We start from the raw sequence: 17,243 nt of genomic DNA on the forward strand, positions 1-17,243 counted from the left end.
AATTAGCCAGGCGTGGTAGCGTGCACCTGTAATTCCGACTACTCGGAAGGCTGAGATGCAAAGATCGCCAGAGTCCAGCAGGTCGAGGCTGCGGTGGCTGGGAGTGGCTTCTGCACTCCAGTCTGGGCAACAGAGTGAGACCCCAACTCAAAAAAAAAAATACTCTATTCTATACTACAGAAAGAAAAATGTCTATTTTCTTTCACTGTTGATTTTAAAATATTAAATTTTTATTAGTGACTTCTACAACAATACACTCCAAAATAGGACTATTACTGAAAAAGATGAGTCCACACTTTTGGATATATGTAACTGTTAAACTCACATTATATATTAATGGTATTTTCTTAATTATTGACCCGTTATTTTCACCTCTACTTGACTTGAGACTTACAAATTCATTTTAACATAACTTTTATCTTTTGGCAACTAGGTGTGAGCTTATAAAACTTATAGAAATGGATTGGACAATTTAATAACCAAAATTTTTTGAAGTGTCATTTGTTAAAGAAAACACATCCTTTATAAATTAGAAAATAAAATCATTATTTAATTAGTGTGAGAGTCTCTGCTTATTCTTAGTATTGGCTATAAACAAAAGCTTTCTATTTAATCATACAGCAGTACATATAATTACTTTTTCTTTTTGCTGAAATATTTGAAGACCATTTCAATTCACCTTTACTTTACTTAAACCTTTATTAATTCTCTCTTCAGTTCATATACAGCTAAGTGTTAAAAGATGTATTTTTCAAGTTAATAAATCTATAATTTCTACAGTGCCCAAATAAATGAAAATGGATTGCCTAGGCACTATGACCATATTCAAATTATGATTTGCTCTTGGAAGAGTTTCATTTACACATATACTTTAAATATATGAGATTATAAACAAACACAGCATATATATATATTTCTATTAAACTACTTCTACAAAACTTAGTAGAGGTTAGAATACACAAGAGATTTTTGCCTAGCAAGAGACAAAAACAGAAGCAAAAAATTGTGAAAACTAGCAGATTAAATCTTGGCTACATCAGTACTTACAGGGGAAAAAGTTCTAGTCAGAAACAGTTCTTTAAAAGTATGTGTGTTACGGTTTCTCGGAATTCAGCCAATCTCTCGAGGAATGATACAAACACTGAAACAGAAAGTTAAACTAACACATTTTGAGACAAAGTTGAAACATTTACCTGAAATTCTGGTACAGTAGGTGACTTGGTGACCGTTTTCCTCTTCTTTGTGATTGCTTTTTTAGATATGGATTTTTTTCCTTTCAAGATTAAAAGAGAAAAGCTTCATAATGCTGTTTATAGTACTTCATTAACAAAAACCAAATTACACAGAGCCTTGAAAGTTAAATTGTAACTAACAGATGGCAGCTAGTTAGTCAAATAAAAATGATGAATCAAAACAAGCCACAGTAAAAGCAAACATTAAACTATAACTACCTGTAACTAGCATATTAACAAAGCTATTTTGTTTTTGTAAGAACCAAACTATTATTATCTTCAATGTGTTGCAGTATCAGAAAAAAAAGTCACATTACTACTGCTCAGTTAAAAACTTACATTCACAACTTAAAATGAGACTACATAGGGAAAAAAATCTTACCTTCAGCAGTGACTTGCATAGTCAGGAACTTGCATAGGAACCATATCTGAAGATTAAGGTCTCTAGCCAACCTAGTGTGAAAATTCCCTTAGCAGCTTAGGAAGCAAGGTTTTTCTATTCCTTTACCTCTCCACTCACCTAATGGGCTGCCCTTGGCAGTATCAATTTCCAAACTTTTAAAACAAGGTAAACATCTCCTTTTAAAGTATGCCTAGTTGTTTGTGGAATCAGAAATCAATGGGAAAAATAAATCTCATGTTCTTAAAGAAATACAATTCATAGCATACATGGAAATTTATCTACTTTTTGTATTTAACTTGACAAAAAAAACTATACAAGCACAAAATATGTTTTTAGTAAGAAGTATGTCAAAGTATGTTTTTCCCTAATCTGTAACTAGCAAAATCAATTAAAAAATTTATTGTTGTTAATTACTAAAAAAAAATACTAGACACAGGACACTGTACAATTTATGAGAACAACAAGGAACTATAAAACGGAGACTCAGCCCTCAAGGAGTTTACAATCTATGTAAGGGCTTAAAATTACACAGGAATACTTATATATTAAATTTGTTCACAATCATTTGCAAGCTAAAATGTGCCTAAAAGTTACTCCCTTTTTTCAAAAGGGAAAATGTGTAAGTCTGTAAGGTAACACTGCTGTACATAATTCTAATGCTCCTTTCCAAACATTTTCCTATAGAGACATGTTCTTCCTGCATAAAAGGTGTCAATTCAACTCAAATGACACAATTCCAGTTTACAATACAACTGTTTTAACTTCTGTACTCCTTTTTAATGCCACAGCCCTGTAATTTAGATAATGTCTAACTTCTGAGTCAAGAAAATCCATGTATACTATGACTGAATTGCAAATTCTGAGTTGCTAAGGTTTGCATGGGTTTTACTGTCTTACTTTTAATAAGAATCAACCTGCTGTCATTTGATATAATAAATTAAAACAACCCAATATACATTTTTCACCACTATTATTGCTTCTGTGCTTACACAGCACCTTACAACAGAACTTATAAAAATAGGTAAGTGGGTAGGTTGCTTAAACAAGCAATAATCAGGGAGAAGTGATTAAATTCTTGTATCTCTACAATACAGTGAGTAATTGATTTCTAAATTGAGTGCCGCATGGCACTCAAGGGGACTCCTCAATTTGAATGCTTTTTCCTCTATACACTACCTTCACCATTTTTTAGAGCTTCTAGGAAAAGAGTTAATGGTCTTCTGACCTAAGTCTGGGAAGTGTTATAAAAACAGCAATTTGAAAAAAATGAAATTCTTCTCAACCTCTCCCCTCAGCACTTCTCTAATTAGCTTTATAAAGCCTTGAATTTTTTATCCATTTATAAGCACAACAGAGGTCAAGTCACCCTTGACAGTCCCATAAATTGCATAATGTTTTCACACAGGTACTCACTCAACTTAGGCACACTAAATTCTCAGTTCACTCTAGCAGTGCTGGCAGAGACTATTTAAGTGGGTTAGGATGTTTCAGTTCAGGTTATGGTGTTTCAGTTCACCAAACCATCAGGACGCTTTAGTGTTACGAGGTAACTGGGGGTCACACTGTGTATTGGTCCTAAGCTTGAGTTTCAGAACAAATCACCTGGGTTTGAATATCTGCTACAACCACCTACTCGCTGCAGGACCTTGAGTCGATTGCTGTGTCTCTTTGTGTTGTTTCTTCATCTATAAAACAGGGATCATAATCTTACCCACTTTGCGAGAGTTAAATGAGTTCCTACATGCCAAAAACCTTACACTACTGCTAGGCATGTGGAAAGTGATCAATAAATATTGTTATCTGCTTTCGCTATTTTAAACTATGGTGAGAAGAGTCCGAACAGAAAACCTTTGTTATCATTTACCCTTCCTCAAATTTTTTTTACTTACTTCATTTAGTTCTTCTTGTGCATGTCCTCTAAGCTGCCATTCTACTCTGTACAAAAACCAATGACTGTAACGTTTATCATAGAGCGTTGTAATGATCTGTTCATGTATTTCTCTTCCTTACTACATTATGAATTAATGGAGACAGAAATCACATTATTCACTTTGTATTTACACTATTTAGCACACAATAAGTTCTTATCAGTGACTCTTCTAAGACTCTTCTAATTCTACTTTTTATCAGAAGTTTCCCTAGTCTGGGAGTAGGAAAAGGGAGGCAAGTAATTGTTTACAACTCTGAGGGTCCACTTGAGTCTACACATTGTGAGGAAAACATTGACAATGACTTTAAATAATTTATCAAAGAGTCTAAACAACATGACAGTAGTAGCAGTTAAGAAGATTAACATTTGAGAGCCTACTGTATGTCAGATATTTAGTAAAGCGAGTTGATTAAATTATCTTATTTAATTCTCAATACAATCCTGCCAGGTCTGTAATACACAACTGCAATGTGAGATAACCGAGAATAAAAAGATTAATTTACTCATGTGTCACGCAGGTAAGTAAGCACCAGAGCCAGAGATTCTAACTCCAAAGTTCAAGCTTCTTCCATTATGTAATTCTACCTCACAAAAAAATCATAGTCACCATGTATTGATTGCAACTATGTGCTAGGCTCCATGTGAGGTGCTAAGCGTTTGCTAATCTAATTAATCTCTATGACAATACAGCAAAGTGGTAGGTATTACCTCACTTTTCACAGATGAAAAGGCTATAAACAAGTAAAGAAACTGATGAGATATAAAGTCACAGGACTAGAGTATAAATTTGACTTTTATTTACTAAATGTGCATGTCTTCAGCTAACATTTATATTCTATATAAGTTTCTGGAATGTTCTATCTCTAAGTAAGCAATTTAACTTTAACAGCAGTTGATTTTCTTTCCACCCTCCTTGCCTATGAGCAAATCTCTCATCATACTGGTAATTCTTTAACTCTATCACATAATTGAGTAACTCCTGAACACCCATTTCTCTTTTCCCTTTAACTTAGAATATTGAATTAGTTGCCAAATTCTGCTACTTATTGCAACATCTCTCTCAAAGTGGAATTTTCTTCTATCAATGTGATAGAAAAGTCAATCAGTCCTTATCTGGATTTAGAATTTTCTTTTTTAATGTGTCTCCTACCCCTTCATCTAACTCTTGTCGCCTTCTTTTTTATAGTTCTTTAATAGGGTGTCCTATTTTCCTTGCAAGATCCTTTCTCCTAATCTTGAAACTTACTAGCTGTACTTGACCTTAGACAAGTAAATAAACCTCTTCATACCTCAATTTTTAAAAATCTATATAATGGGAAATAATAATAGCATTTATTTTTTGGAGTTTTTGTGAAGATTAAATAAGATAATATGTATGAAGTCTTAGTGCTTGTCCCACGGTAGGAATTCTAAGAGTATGAGTTTTTTCAGGGAAAAAGTAGAAGGAATTAAAAAATAAACCAACATGGAGCACAGGCAATCTTTCACTCTCTTATATACTGGAATCTTCAGTTAGCACTGTAAACATTTTCTCCATAAAGACACGCATAATTATCAGTACAGAACTATATAACCTTTCCAGAAATATAGGCCTGGAAATAATCAAACGTTTTAGATTATACTACTTTCTTAGTCATTTCCTGTAAACAGTTCATTGCTTTTTACACATCTGATATATCTTCTTGCAAAGTTCACTTCCTTGCATTGGATTCTAGATTCAATTATTTAAAATAGCACCACACACCTAGAAAGATATCACTACAAAATGGCATCCTCATTATTCAAACAGTTTCTAAACCCTCAACCTTTCCACAAGAGCTTTTCTTTAATTTTTGCAATGACATTTCACATCTCCATGCTTTCGCTTTTTTTTTTTTTTTGAGTCAAGGTCTCAGTCTTTCACCCGCTGGAGAGCAGTGGCATGATCACAATGTATGGGCAGCCCTGACCTCCTCAGGTGATTCTACCACCTCAGCCTCCTGAGTAGCTGGGACTACAGGTGCATGCCATCATGCCCAGCTATTTTTTTTTTTTTTTGCTTATGTCATTAAACATTTTTCACCTACCCAATCCCTATTGTTCTTCGAAGTTCTTCATCCTCTGTGAAACCTTCCCAGACTACCACAGCACATGCTGATTTTTCCTCTATTTGATCTTTCATTGTGCTGTCTTTACCTATGAGGTTATTGGCCATTTTAAAAATTGAGTTTCTTCAATTCTGAGAATAAGACCACTTATTTTTATCTATTATAGTAATTTTAGAGGCACTACCATAAAATGATTTGGTTGAAAATAATGACTATTTGAGGGAGGAAAACCCTCCAAACCAAACTGGTTGAAAACGAGTAACTTAAAACACCATAAGATTTTTATCATTGTAAATTCATCTGTACTCATCTTTGTGTTTTCCCAGGTTTTATAAGAAGCCCCTTAATTTTAACAATTTATAATTCATTTAGCCAACTTTACCTGCTCTACATAATCTATAACAGTACACTACTGAAAACAATCAATATGTCCAATAAGGAGGCTGGTTAAACGAACTACAAAGTATATACACAACAAAATCCCTACACAGTCATTTAAAATGGTGCTGCAGAAACCTATTTACTGCATAAAGATGTTCATGATATACTGAGATGTGAGGAAAAAGCAGATTGTAAAACAGTATATATATTATAATCCTATTCAAATATATATGCCTTGAAAAGGATAGGAAAGATACATATTAGGGGTCAATCTTAGTTACGTCTAGGTGAAGCATATTATATGTGTTCATTCATTTATTCAATAGAATCCTAAACAATGAGTCAGTCACTGTGCTAAAATTCCAGGAATGCAAAACCAGAAATAATCCTTCTGTCCTCAAGAATGTTATAGAATACAGAGAAGACAATAATAAAAATAGGCCAGAAGTAAACGCAAGTTAGCTACTGTACTTATAAGTAAATGTAAGAAGTAAGTTATTAGGAAGGAGAAGTACCTGGTGCTTCATAATTTTAAATTGTGAAAATAGACCACCAAAGAAAGACTTTTAATTTCTTGTTCTATGCACTGAATAAAACATATAATACAGAGCATGAGGTAATGGACATTACACTGTTTCCAAAATCTTCTATTTATTCTATAATGCTTTCAGTAGTAAGAAATAGACCTAAATGACTAAAAATGAATTCAAAATTTAAAAGGGAGAAAGAAAACCCCAATTCTGAAAAATATACACAAAGGCTTAAAAGTTGCCAAAACTGGCTCATAGTGGGCTAAAATTATCAAATCATTTTCAACCAATTTGTCTTTGGGCATTCTATTAAAAATCATCTCCCATCCCAATAAGCCTTATTAAATTTGAAGATATCATCAAAAATTAAAGCCTATAGTAATCGACATATGGACCAGATGAAACAAATGTAGAATTTAGTACAAACTAAGTGAAGTGAAAATCAATCATGGATGACATAGCTTATCCCAAAGTGCATTCTATGGAATACATAGGCTATTGGTAACTATTACTTGAAGGAAAGCTCTGTGTTAAAATAAACTTGAAAAAATACTACATTAAATGAAATTAAACAGTTTTCTTCAAGGTTTTCCAAAGTCTTTAACATACAGGCTCAGAATCACTTATCCACAATTCAGAAGTCCACAAGGTTCTAAAAGTGAGTCTTAAAAATAATTTATATGGCAACAAAACCTGACCTGAACAGTTATGAGGTTTTTCTATAGTCTTCATTTTATTTAGTTTATTCATACATTTTTCTGTAGAAATTATGTGTTTGATGACAGAGGTGCCCCAAACCCCACTGGGGATGTCACTTGATAAGTATTGTATACACTATAATACCCATCTAAAATCTCAAGATTCCTGAACTTCTAAACAAATTTTATACGAGTTTTGAAAAATGTATGGTGAACATGCACTAATGCACATTGTGAATCTATAAAAGTTCCATTTCCCACACCTATGATCATGGAGTTCACTTTTAAAGAGACTGAGCAAAAAAGCACTTGACTAGGGTATGTCCCAAACTGACTACATAAATAAGGTCATGGCGCTGCACATTTAATCAAGGAGAACAGGGCAAAGTCCCAGAAAGACAAGCAGGCTGAAAGGCGCAGAAAACAAACGTTTGGTTGTTGCCATAACATTTTATGTAACATTGTCATGTCAGTAAAGAATCCAGTGTCCAATGAAAAAACTGGGAACTGATCTACGCTTACTCAGTGCTAACAAGTGAGAGAGAACGTATACCTGCCAGACCCAAACGTTTTCGTCACTGAAAATTTGCTCTGAGAATACAATGAGGAAGTATACAAACAAGTGTATGATTTTCTTCTATTTTGTGCATATAAGACTTCTCCTCACAACTGCACGAGCTTTGAGGGCACACAAATACTTGATGAATTTGTCTTCTGAATATTTTCACTCACTTGTCTACCTCCAGACTTTCTCTCTGATCTCCAAACATAGTTTTGATTTTAAAAATGCAGTAATACTTTATTTGCTTACAATATACATTCATTTTAATCTATTATTTAGTACTGTTTTTATTGTGCTACTTGGATAATCTGTTTAGAAGCTACATCAGTGTCTATTTTATTTTATAAACCACCATAAGTCATCATTGCCTTTGAATACAAAAATAGTAGTGACATGAATAAACAATAAAAGGTTTTAGGTTACAATGGTATTAATAAAGTACCACGTACTGTAGAACTGAAGCTATTTCTAATTTTAAAAAATTATTTAATATTTTTATTATTTATTTATTTATTTTTTTGAGTTGGAGTCTCACTCTGTCGCCCAGACTGGAGTGCAGTGGCCGCTCCTGGCCACCGCAGCCTCGACCTGCTGGGCTCCGGCGATCCTTCCACCTCCGCCTTCCAAGTAGCTGAAATTACAGGCATGTGCCACCACGTCCGGCTGATTTTTTGATTTATTGTAGAGATGAGGTCTCGCTGCCCAGGCGGGTCTCGAACCCGCGGGCTCAGGCGAATCCACTCACCTCAGCCTCCCAAAGGCGCAGGATTCCAGGCTGAGCCACCGAGCCTGGCTTATTTAATATTTTTAAAGACTGACATTTCAATGTGAATTTGCCAAATTCATAAAACTAAATACAAGAAAAACTAATGGATTGCTGGTAAAATTTTAAAGGCTTATTTCTGAAAGTTACTTTTAAAAAGTTGTAACTTTTCATCGCCTGAGTGACCACTTTGAAACTTTCAGCCAACAAATTAAGCTTGTTTTGAGTAGTAAATTTTAATCTATCTTCTTTATCAATGATACATTATATACATGATTTAAAACACATTTTTTTTTTTTTGAGTTGGAGTCTCTCTGTCGCCCAGACTGGAGTGCAGTGGCCACTCCTGGCCACCGCATCCTCGACCTGCTGGGCTCCAGCGATCCTTCTGCCTCAGCCTTCCAAGTAACTGGAACTACAGGCACGCGCTACCATGACCAGCTGATTTTTGATTGATCGTAGAGATGAGGTCTCGCCTGCCCAGGCGGGTCTCGAGCCCGCAGGCTCAGGCAATCCACTTACCTCAGCCTCCCAAAGGTGCGGGATTACAGGCTGAGCCACCGAGCCCAGCTTAAAACACATTTAACTGTATTTAATGATTTAAATAACTAAAGTAGAATACCAACCATATTACCTAAACAAAATTTCACTTCTTCATTTGCGAACTAGGCAAATTTTTGCCAAATCTACTGAGAGGAGAAAAAGTTGAAATCCATAAAAAATGATGATAAACCACAGCTCATCTTGGTAGACAATTCTGATTTTTTTCCCAGTCAAGCCATTTCTTATTAGAGTTAATGAAGCTGATCATCATCTGCTTTTGTTTACCATATCCTCTTGATAAATGAGACATAAACTGATTAAAAGACAAGAAAAGCCAAAGCGCCTGAGCAATTAAAAAATAGAGCAAACAACCACTGAACACTGTATAGGATTTTTTGGTTGTTTAAACAAGTTGGAGATAAACATATAGGGTATTTAAATTTGGTGAAAGACAAGCTTAAAAGTCCTTTCTTACAGAAATATGTTTAATGTCTTATCGGTCGATATAAGTTCTTTCTTATATTTCACGTCTTTTGTCAATACAAAAATGTATACTGAAAACAGAGTGCTGGAAAAATATATGAAGTGGGAAAAAAATAAACCCAGGAAGATAATCTGACCAGCCTTGGTTTTAAGAATACCTGCTATGAACTTTAGTCCTGGGAATGATATCAGTGCTTGTTCTACTACCCTGTACTGCCTCTAGCCTGGGAAAAAAACACGTCCAGGTGATGGGAATTATGGAGAAATTGGTCCAGAGAAAGGTAAAAATATAATGTCCAAACATGCTCAACTGAGAATTGAATTTAAATATACTGCACCAGTATTTTTTTGCTAATAAATAAAATAAATCTCTTCCGCTTTGGGTTTGTAAATCATGAGATGTAAAATAAAACTCGACCCTTAAACACACACATAGATGCATGTGCATTTCATTCTGTCAATCACAGTGTCCATGATATATCATTGAAAGAACAATTTGAGTTATACTCAGAGGTAATTATCACTTATTTGTGTTAGCTTACCAGATTTGTGCTTCTTGTGCTTTGCTTTCTTTTTGATGATCAATAGCTTATTCTGGATCTCAGGTTTGTAAGATTTGAATGCAAGAGACTGAAGACTTTCACGCTTTCTCTGTATATTTTCATTCAAAACATCTTTCAATTTCTTTTTTTTCTTTTTCTTCTTTTTTGCCCTCATTTTAGTTAGTTTGAGTTTCTTGTGGCTCTGTAGTGACTGCTCTAATAGAATGTCCCTTACAACTTTGTGGCAGTTAATTTCTGGATGATCACTGTGACTTCCATTTACATGTATCTGGCAAGATTTTAGAGTATTTTCTTTTAATGGATTGGGTTCAGTCTTTATCCTCGAAGCTTCATCATATTTTTCCTGCTTTTCTATAAATCTTACTTCACCTGGACTGAGAGGCTCTCCAAAGCCAGTAACTTCCCCTGGACTCCCTGGTTTCTCTAAATTTTCTTTACAATAGCCAGTTTTTTTCATTTCAAAGGGCCTGCGAATTCTAATCTCATAGCTGGATTTTACTTCCATTTCAACAGAGATATCATGATTATCCAAACACCTTTCAGCAGGGCAGCAAGCTGTATCAAAACTGATTTCCTGTTCTTTCTTGAAGGCAGAGGACAGGCCTTCTTGACCACATCTGTGTTCTCCATTACTTGTACTCATGTAGTTACACTTCAGCTTCTCCAGTTTAATCCGAGGTACTCTTTGTATTTTAATGGGTGGAATTGGAAACTCTGGGGCCTGAAAGGGTCTCTGTTTATAAATTCGTACATCGGCACCACAGAACTGTGGAAAGTGTACGTAAGCATTCTCCAAATAATCGTAGCCAAGGATGACTTCCCTGCATTCATGGATGGGCTGTCCAAGTACAGCATCTTGAACCTCCTTTTGTGTTTCATACACAAAGTCACAGAGACCCTTAAGCAGCCACACTTTTTGGTAAAAAGGTAGTTCGTGAAAAGGTTTTTCTTCCAATGGACTGACTTCTCCCAGAACTTTAAAAAACTGAGGGCACAGTCCGAGCTTCTCGGCACAGTTGTCAGGGTTTTCGGTCTGTCCTACAGCAGCGTACCACTGCTGCACCTTCCGCCTCAGTGCTGCTTCCCAGGTCCTGTAAGGCAGAGCAGGCCGTCGATGCAAGGTGTGTCTGCGGTGGGGAGGGCTTAATAGAGACGTCATTATTTTCGACAGAAAAGCATTACACTGAGGCATCAGAAGACAACGCTCCAGTTCGTAAAAGACTATTTCTGGCAAATTGAGAATTTGTTGGGCTAAACAAAGGAAGTGTCCGATAGCAGGAATTTCCCACAGGGTCTCCATGCAAGTTGGAGCTGCTTGTGCTAGAAGTTTTCTTTCCCATTCTTCTATTTCTTTTTGACTAGCTTCTTCAGCTTCTTTTCGTTCCTGCTCCCGGATCCTAGAGAAAATTCAATAAATTATACTACTGCTATTTAAAGTAGAGTATACAATACCATAAAATACGCTAAATTTTTAAGTATGTTATATTTACCTTCAGTCAACAAGGCAACTGACTGCTCTAATTTTTCAATATCAGTACAAAGTACTCATTCAAAAGTATCATTTTTTTTTAAATGAAGAAATACACATATCACTTCACCCTGAGTTTTACTGGTGGAGGATTACTACTGACATCATTGTCCTCAGGCAAATTCTTCAACTTACAATGCCATTAACTCTGCTTACTAAATAAAAGCACAGTGAAATGTGGTTATAATTTCTAGAAGTAACATGACTTCAGACAGAGCTGTAAAGATGATTACATCTTCTGACCCTGTAGTTCTACTCCTAGAAAATTACACTAAGAAAACAATTCAACAGAAGCAAGAAGTTATGTGCTTGTTGATTTTAACTGGAGTTTTATAAGAAAAGCAAAACTATAAAGAAGTTCTATTACAACAATTGAAAAATGAACTGACTATATTATGTAGCCTTAAAAATTAAAATTGTGTATCACATAAACACAGAAGTGTCAGAATATAACACAGTACTTCAAAAATAACAGCAGTAATGAAAATGTGCATATTCTGAACAAGGAGATGACAGTATTGCAAAACTAACCCTTTGGTTAATGGGAGTGTGAGTGTTTTGTTTTGTTTTACCATTTTTTTTGAGTTGGAGTCTCACTCTGTCACCCAGGCTAGAGTGTAGTGGCACACGCATGGCCACGCCAGCGTCGACCTGCTGGGCCCCAGCGATCCTTCCACCTCAGTCTTCCAGGTAGGCGGAACTACAGGTGCAAGCTACCACTCCCGGCTAATTTCTTATTTATTGTCTCACCAAGTTGCCCGGGCTGGTCTCAAACTTGTGGAATCAGGCAATCCGCTTGCCTCGGCCTTCCAAAGTGCTAGGATTACAGGCTGAACCACCAAGCCCGGCATGAGTGATTATTTTACCCCTTAAAATTAGTTTATTTATTGGCACCTTTATAATTAAAATTTTAATTAAAAACATTAAATTAGATGAAAAGATAGGCACAAATCCTCGTGATCTTAGGTTAGGCAATGTATTCTTAGATATAACACCCAAAACACAAGCAACAAAATAAAAAACAAATCGGATGCCATCAAACCAAGAAAGATAAAAGAAAACTCACAGAATGGGAAAAAATTTTTGCAAATTTTTAGATACCTAGTAAAAGACTTGTATATAGAATATATGAGGAGTACTCACAACTTAACAATGAAAGGACAAATGACCAATTTAAAAATGGACAAAAAGAAATTTGAATTGACAGTTCTTTTAAGATAAGCAAAAGCACACAAAAAGATGTCCCATTTCATTATCAATCAGAGAAATGCAAATGCTGGCAGAATTTGGCTTCCCCTTTACAGAGCTGAGACTCCAAAAGAACACACACTCAGTAGGCAAGTACCCAGAAACAACAGTCCTGGACCCCCATTCTCAACTAGGAGACTGCAAGAAAAATTTTCTGTGTGGCCTGGTGGGAGGTATTGGGTCACGAGGAGGCGGTGGGTCATGAATGATTTGGTGCCTCCCAGGAAGGAGTGAGTTCCGGCCCTAGGAGTTCCCTTGAGAACTGGCTGCGAAAAAGAGCCGGTTGCCCTCTCCTCGCCCCCCTCCCTCTTGCTCCCTCTCTTGCCACGTGACACTGTGGCTCCCCTGGCGTTCCGCCAGAGTGGAAGCAGTCTGAGGCCCTTCCCTGATACAGATGCTGGCTCCATGCTTCTGGTACAGCCTGGTTTTTTTCCCTAAATAAATATAAGTTGTCCTTTATAAAGCAAAGCAAAATGGACTAAGACACTCCTCAACAGCAATAATAGAAGGAAACACAAAATGAAATAGCTTTATTAAACTTAGAAAATTAAGTGTCAGTGTAAATTTCCATTCAGAGCAAAAATATCTTTCAAAAATGTAGATAAAAATGGATATTTCAGACAAACAAAAACTTGATATTTGTGATTAAAAGACCCCACCTAAAGGAAATTCCAAATGATGTACTTCCAGTGGCAGGACAGTGATCCCTGACTGAAACTCAAAATGGGAAAAGAACAAAAAAGTAATACTACATAGTAATAATATACCTATATAGACACGACATAAAAGATTGATAAAAATGTTCTGTAGAGTTTAAAAATAAAACAAGATAGGATTAAAACACATGACAACAATAGCAAACTAGCTGGGCAAAAATGATTTAATTTGAAAGTGTTTCAAGGCCCTAGTGCTAGCCAAAAAGAAGATAAAAATAATTTTACACTTTGATATGTTAACAATAAATGTGAAAATTTCTATGGTACCTGCTGAAATAAGACTTTATAAAATATTCAATATGGAATTAAAAAATAAAAGGCAAAAGAAAGAAAAAAAGAAAATGGAACAAATAGGAAGCAAATATTTTTAAAAATAATGAAGCTATAATCTTAAGTAGTGAGATGCCGCTAAAGCAGGACTTTGAGAAAAGCTTACAGATTAAGAAAGCTTATTTAGAAATGGGGAAAAGCTGAACATTCAATATATAAGAATTCATTTCAAAAACACCAGAAAAGGGGTGGACAGCAAATCAAATCCTCAAAACAATGAAGAAAGAAAAAGCAAAAATGATGAAACAGAAAACAAGTGCATAATAAAAAAATTATCAATCCCCCAAACTTGGTTCTTTGAAAACATTAATGAGGCCGGGCTGGGTGGCTCAGCCTGTAATCCCGCACTTTGGGAGGTCGAGGTAAGTGGATTGCCTGAGCTCGTGGGTTTGAGATCTGCCTGGGCAACTTGGCGAGAACTCATCTCTACAATAAATCAAAATTAGCCGGGTGTGGTAGCATGCGCCTATAGTTCCAGCTACTGAGGCGAAAGGATCGCCGGAGTTCAGCAGGTCGAGGCTGCAGTGGCCAGGAGTGGCCACTGCACTCCAGTCTGGGTGACAGGGAGACTCCAACTCAAAAAAAAAAAAAAAAAAAAGAAAACATTAATGAAACTGATAACCTCCTAAGCAAAACAGATCAAGAAAACAGACACACATACATACACACCTAATGCCAGAAATGAAAACTGGGCTATCCTGTAGATTCTACAGGTATAAACAATACAAAGCTACTACAAACAATTTTATGCCAAGAGGAAACCTAAATAAAAAGTACGATTTTTATGAAAAATACAAGTCAACAAAATTGATATGAGAATAAAAATCACTAAAAAAAGAGAGATATTTCAAGAGACAGCAATTCCACTTCTAGACAATTACACAAAAGAAAACCAAATGACGCGCATTCTCACTCACAGGCAGGAGCCAAATTATCACAAAGATAACAGCAAGAGACTCTGGGACCCCAACAAGGGGAGAGGCGGGGAGGAGGGTTGGGGTTCCAAAGCCCCCTATGGAGCGTGATGGCCACTCTCCAGAGAATGGGCCACCTGACACCTAATCCCCACCCTATACAACGTGCCTGTGTCGCGAACATGCACATGTATCTCCTGAATCTAAAATAAAAATAGAAAAAAGAGAAATGAAAATCTCAAAAAAAGAATTAAAATCAGAATAATCCTGGAACTATTTAAAATACACTCTCACCACTCCTATTTAACATATGGCAACCGGGCAACAGAAGTAAACTAAAGGAATCCAAAAAGGAAGTAAAATTATCTCTTCATAGATGATATGATTCTATATCTAGAAAACCCTAAAGATTCCACCAAAAGACTCCTAGGCCTGATAAGCAACTTCAGTCAAGTCTCAGGATACAAAATCATGCTTAAAATCAGTAACATTCCTTTACACTGACAGCGTTCGACCTGAGAATCAAATCAAGAATACAATCCCATTCTCAAAAGGCACCCCCTCCTCCAAAATAAAACCTGGGAACACAGTGTCATTTCCCTCCAGTCACACTACAAAACTAGGCTCATAACTCATGTGACATTTGATAGACTACTTAGAAAGCTCTTACCTTGGAAGCAGAGAATAGTGAAAACTCAACTAAGTTGCTCTAGACTCCAGTCACAAATCATAAAAGACCCAAAACGAAAAAACTGTTTTGAACTAACTTAACTGCATTCCAGAAAAAAGCTCAAAAAGATTTACAGAAATACAAAAATGCCCATCACCCACCATGGTAAAATTTACAGTGTTTGGCATCTAAACCAAGACCACCAGGTATACCATAAAGCATAAAAATGACCCACAATGAGAAAAATCAATCAAAATTGACCCAGAAATGAAGCAGATGGCCATCAAAACAGTTATTAAAACTATATTTAATTCCACCAAAAAGTTAAATAGACACACAGGAGACAAAAAAAATGACCCAAATTAAACTTCAAGGGAATGAAAACCACAACTTTTGAGTTGAAAACACACAGAACGGAATTAATGACAAGATTAGACAAGCCAAAGAAAAGATTAGTGAACTTGAAGACAATAATAGAAGCGACGCAAATAGGAATATATAGAGAAAATACTTCCATAGCATATACTTAAGGAAAAATAAATTATCACAGAAATTCTAAAATGCAAAAGAACTGGGAACACATAAATTGGTAATCATATGGGTAAATAGAAAAAAACAGTAATAATGTCTAGTTTTAGGGGAAAAATGACACACAGCTAAATTATTAATCAACAATAAGTAAGAAAATGAATGAGGCAGAAGAGATCAAAATTAGGAACAGAAATTGAGCACATTACTTCCATATCAATGGAATTAGTTGCAAAAGAATTCTACAGATGGATGCCAACAGATAATGCCAAATTTTTAAGAACCAAGAAATAGCAACATAAACATTTATATAAAAATGTAGACATAATTACCAGAACAGCTAAAAGTATTCAAAGTGTAAATAAAGAGATGGAATATATACTAAGATGTGTGTTAAAAAAAAATCAGCTGGCATTACGTAGAAAGAGAACATATGAAGTGCTTTCACAGTGGTGCACAGACTGGACAGTAAATTATGTATTATTAATGTGGGAGGAAGAAAATGAGACTGATTGCTCAATAGGAAAAAAAGGTGGAAGATGTCAAACAAATTATTATTATACAACATGTATCAATGACCCTGCAGTGCATGTCACTGTTTCACACGTTAGAAAAATACAAGATACAAAATTTTCATTTTTTGATCATAAGTTCCTCAAATCCAAAATTCCATTATAAGCCAAATATAATTATAACCAAATAAGTGGTTCCAATGCTATACTATCTAATATGAAGAAATTTGTTTTTCACTATTTCATGAAAAAATTCAGGTGAGTTGTTGGTAGGTGGCCCACGAGAAGTTTCCAAGTACAAAGGGCGAAATTACTTTTCAAAAGCCAAAGAATATTAGTCAGGTGATGTGCGGATCGTATTCATGTGACATTTCTAGATACTGTGCATCTTGCCAGGAAATTTAGTTTCCCTTCTCTTTATGTGCTGAAAATGGTAGAATGTTCTTTCTAAATATTCTGCTGTTAATTATAGACAAGGTTTTCTTTTTAGTTTTTTATTGTGTATGTTTAAACAGCCCAACATGATGTTTTGGTATGTTTGAACACAGTGAAAAGGGACACTATAGTCGAGTAAATTACCACATTCATCTCGCATAGCCTACCCTTTATATACAGGTATGTC

General features: G+C 35.5%; 1 protein-coding gene across 1 annotated transcript in view; it reads right to left on the bottom strand.

The window, feature by feature from the left end:
* Window positions 1-17,243, bottom strand: part of KIAA2026 (KIAA2026 ortholog) — a 73,323-nt gene that overhangs the window by 34,399 nt on the left and 21,681 nt on the right. The window contains exons 2-3 of the mRNA XM_021708695.1: window positions 10,155-11,572; window positions 1,194-1,273 (exon numbers count right to left, since the gene is read on the bottom strand). Of these exons, the coding sequence (XP_021564370.1) occupies window positions 1,194-1,273; window positions 10,155-11,572 (1,498 nt within the window). The remainder of the gene's footprint in view (window positions 1-1,193; window positions 1,274-10,154; window positions 11,573-17,243) is intronic.

Source organism: Carlito syrichta, unplaced genomic scaffold (genome assembly GCF_000164805.1).
Source record: "Carlito syrichta isolate Samal-C Ts95f unplaced genomic scaffold, Tarsius_syrichta-2.0.1 Scaffold143566, whole genome shotgun sequence".
Lineage (NCBI taxonomy): Eukaryota > Metazoa > Chordata > Mammalia > Primates > Tarsiidae > Carlito > Carlito syrichta.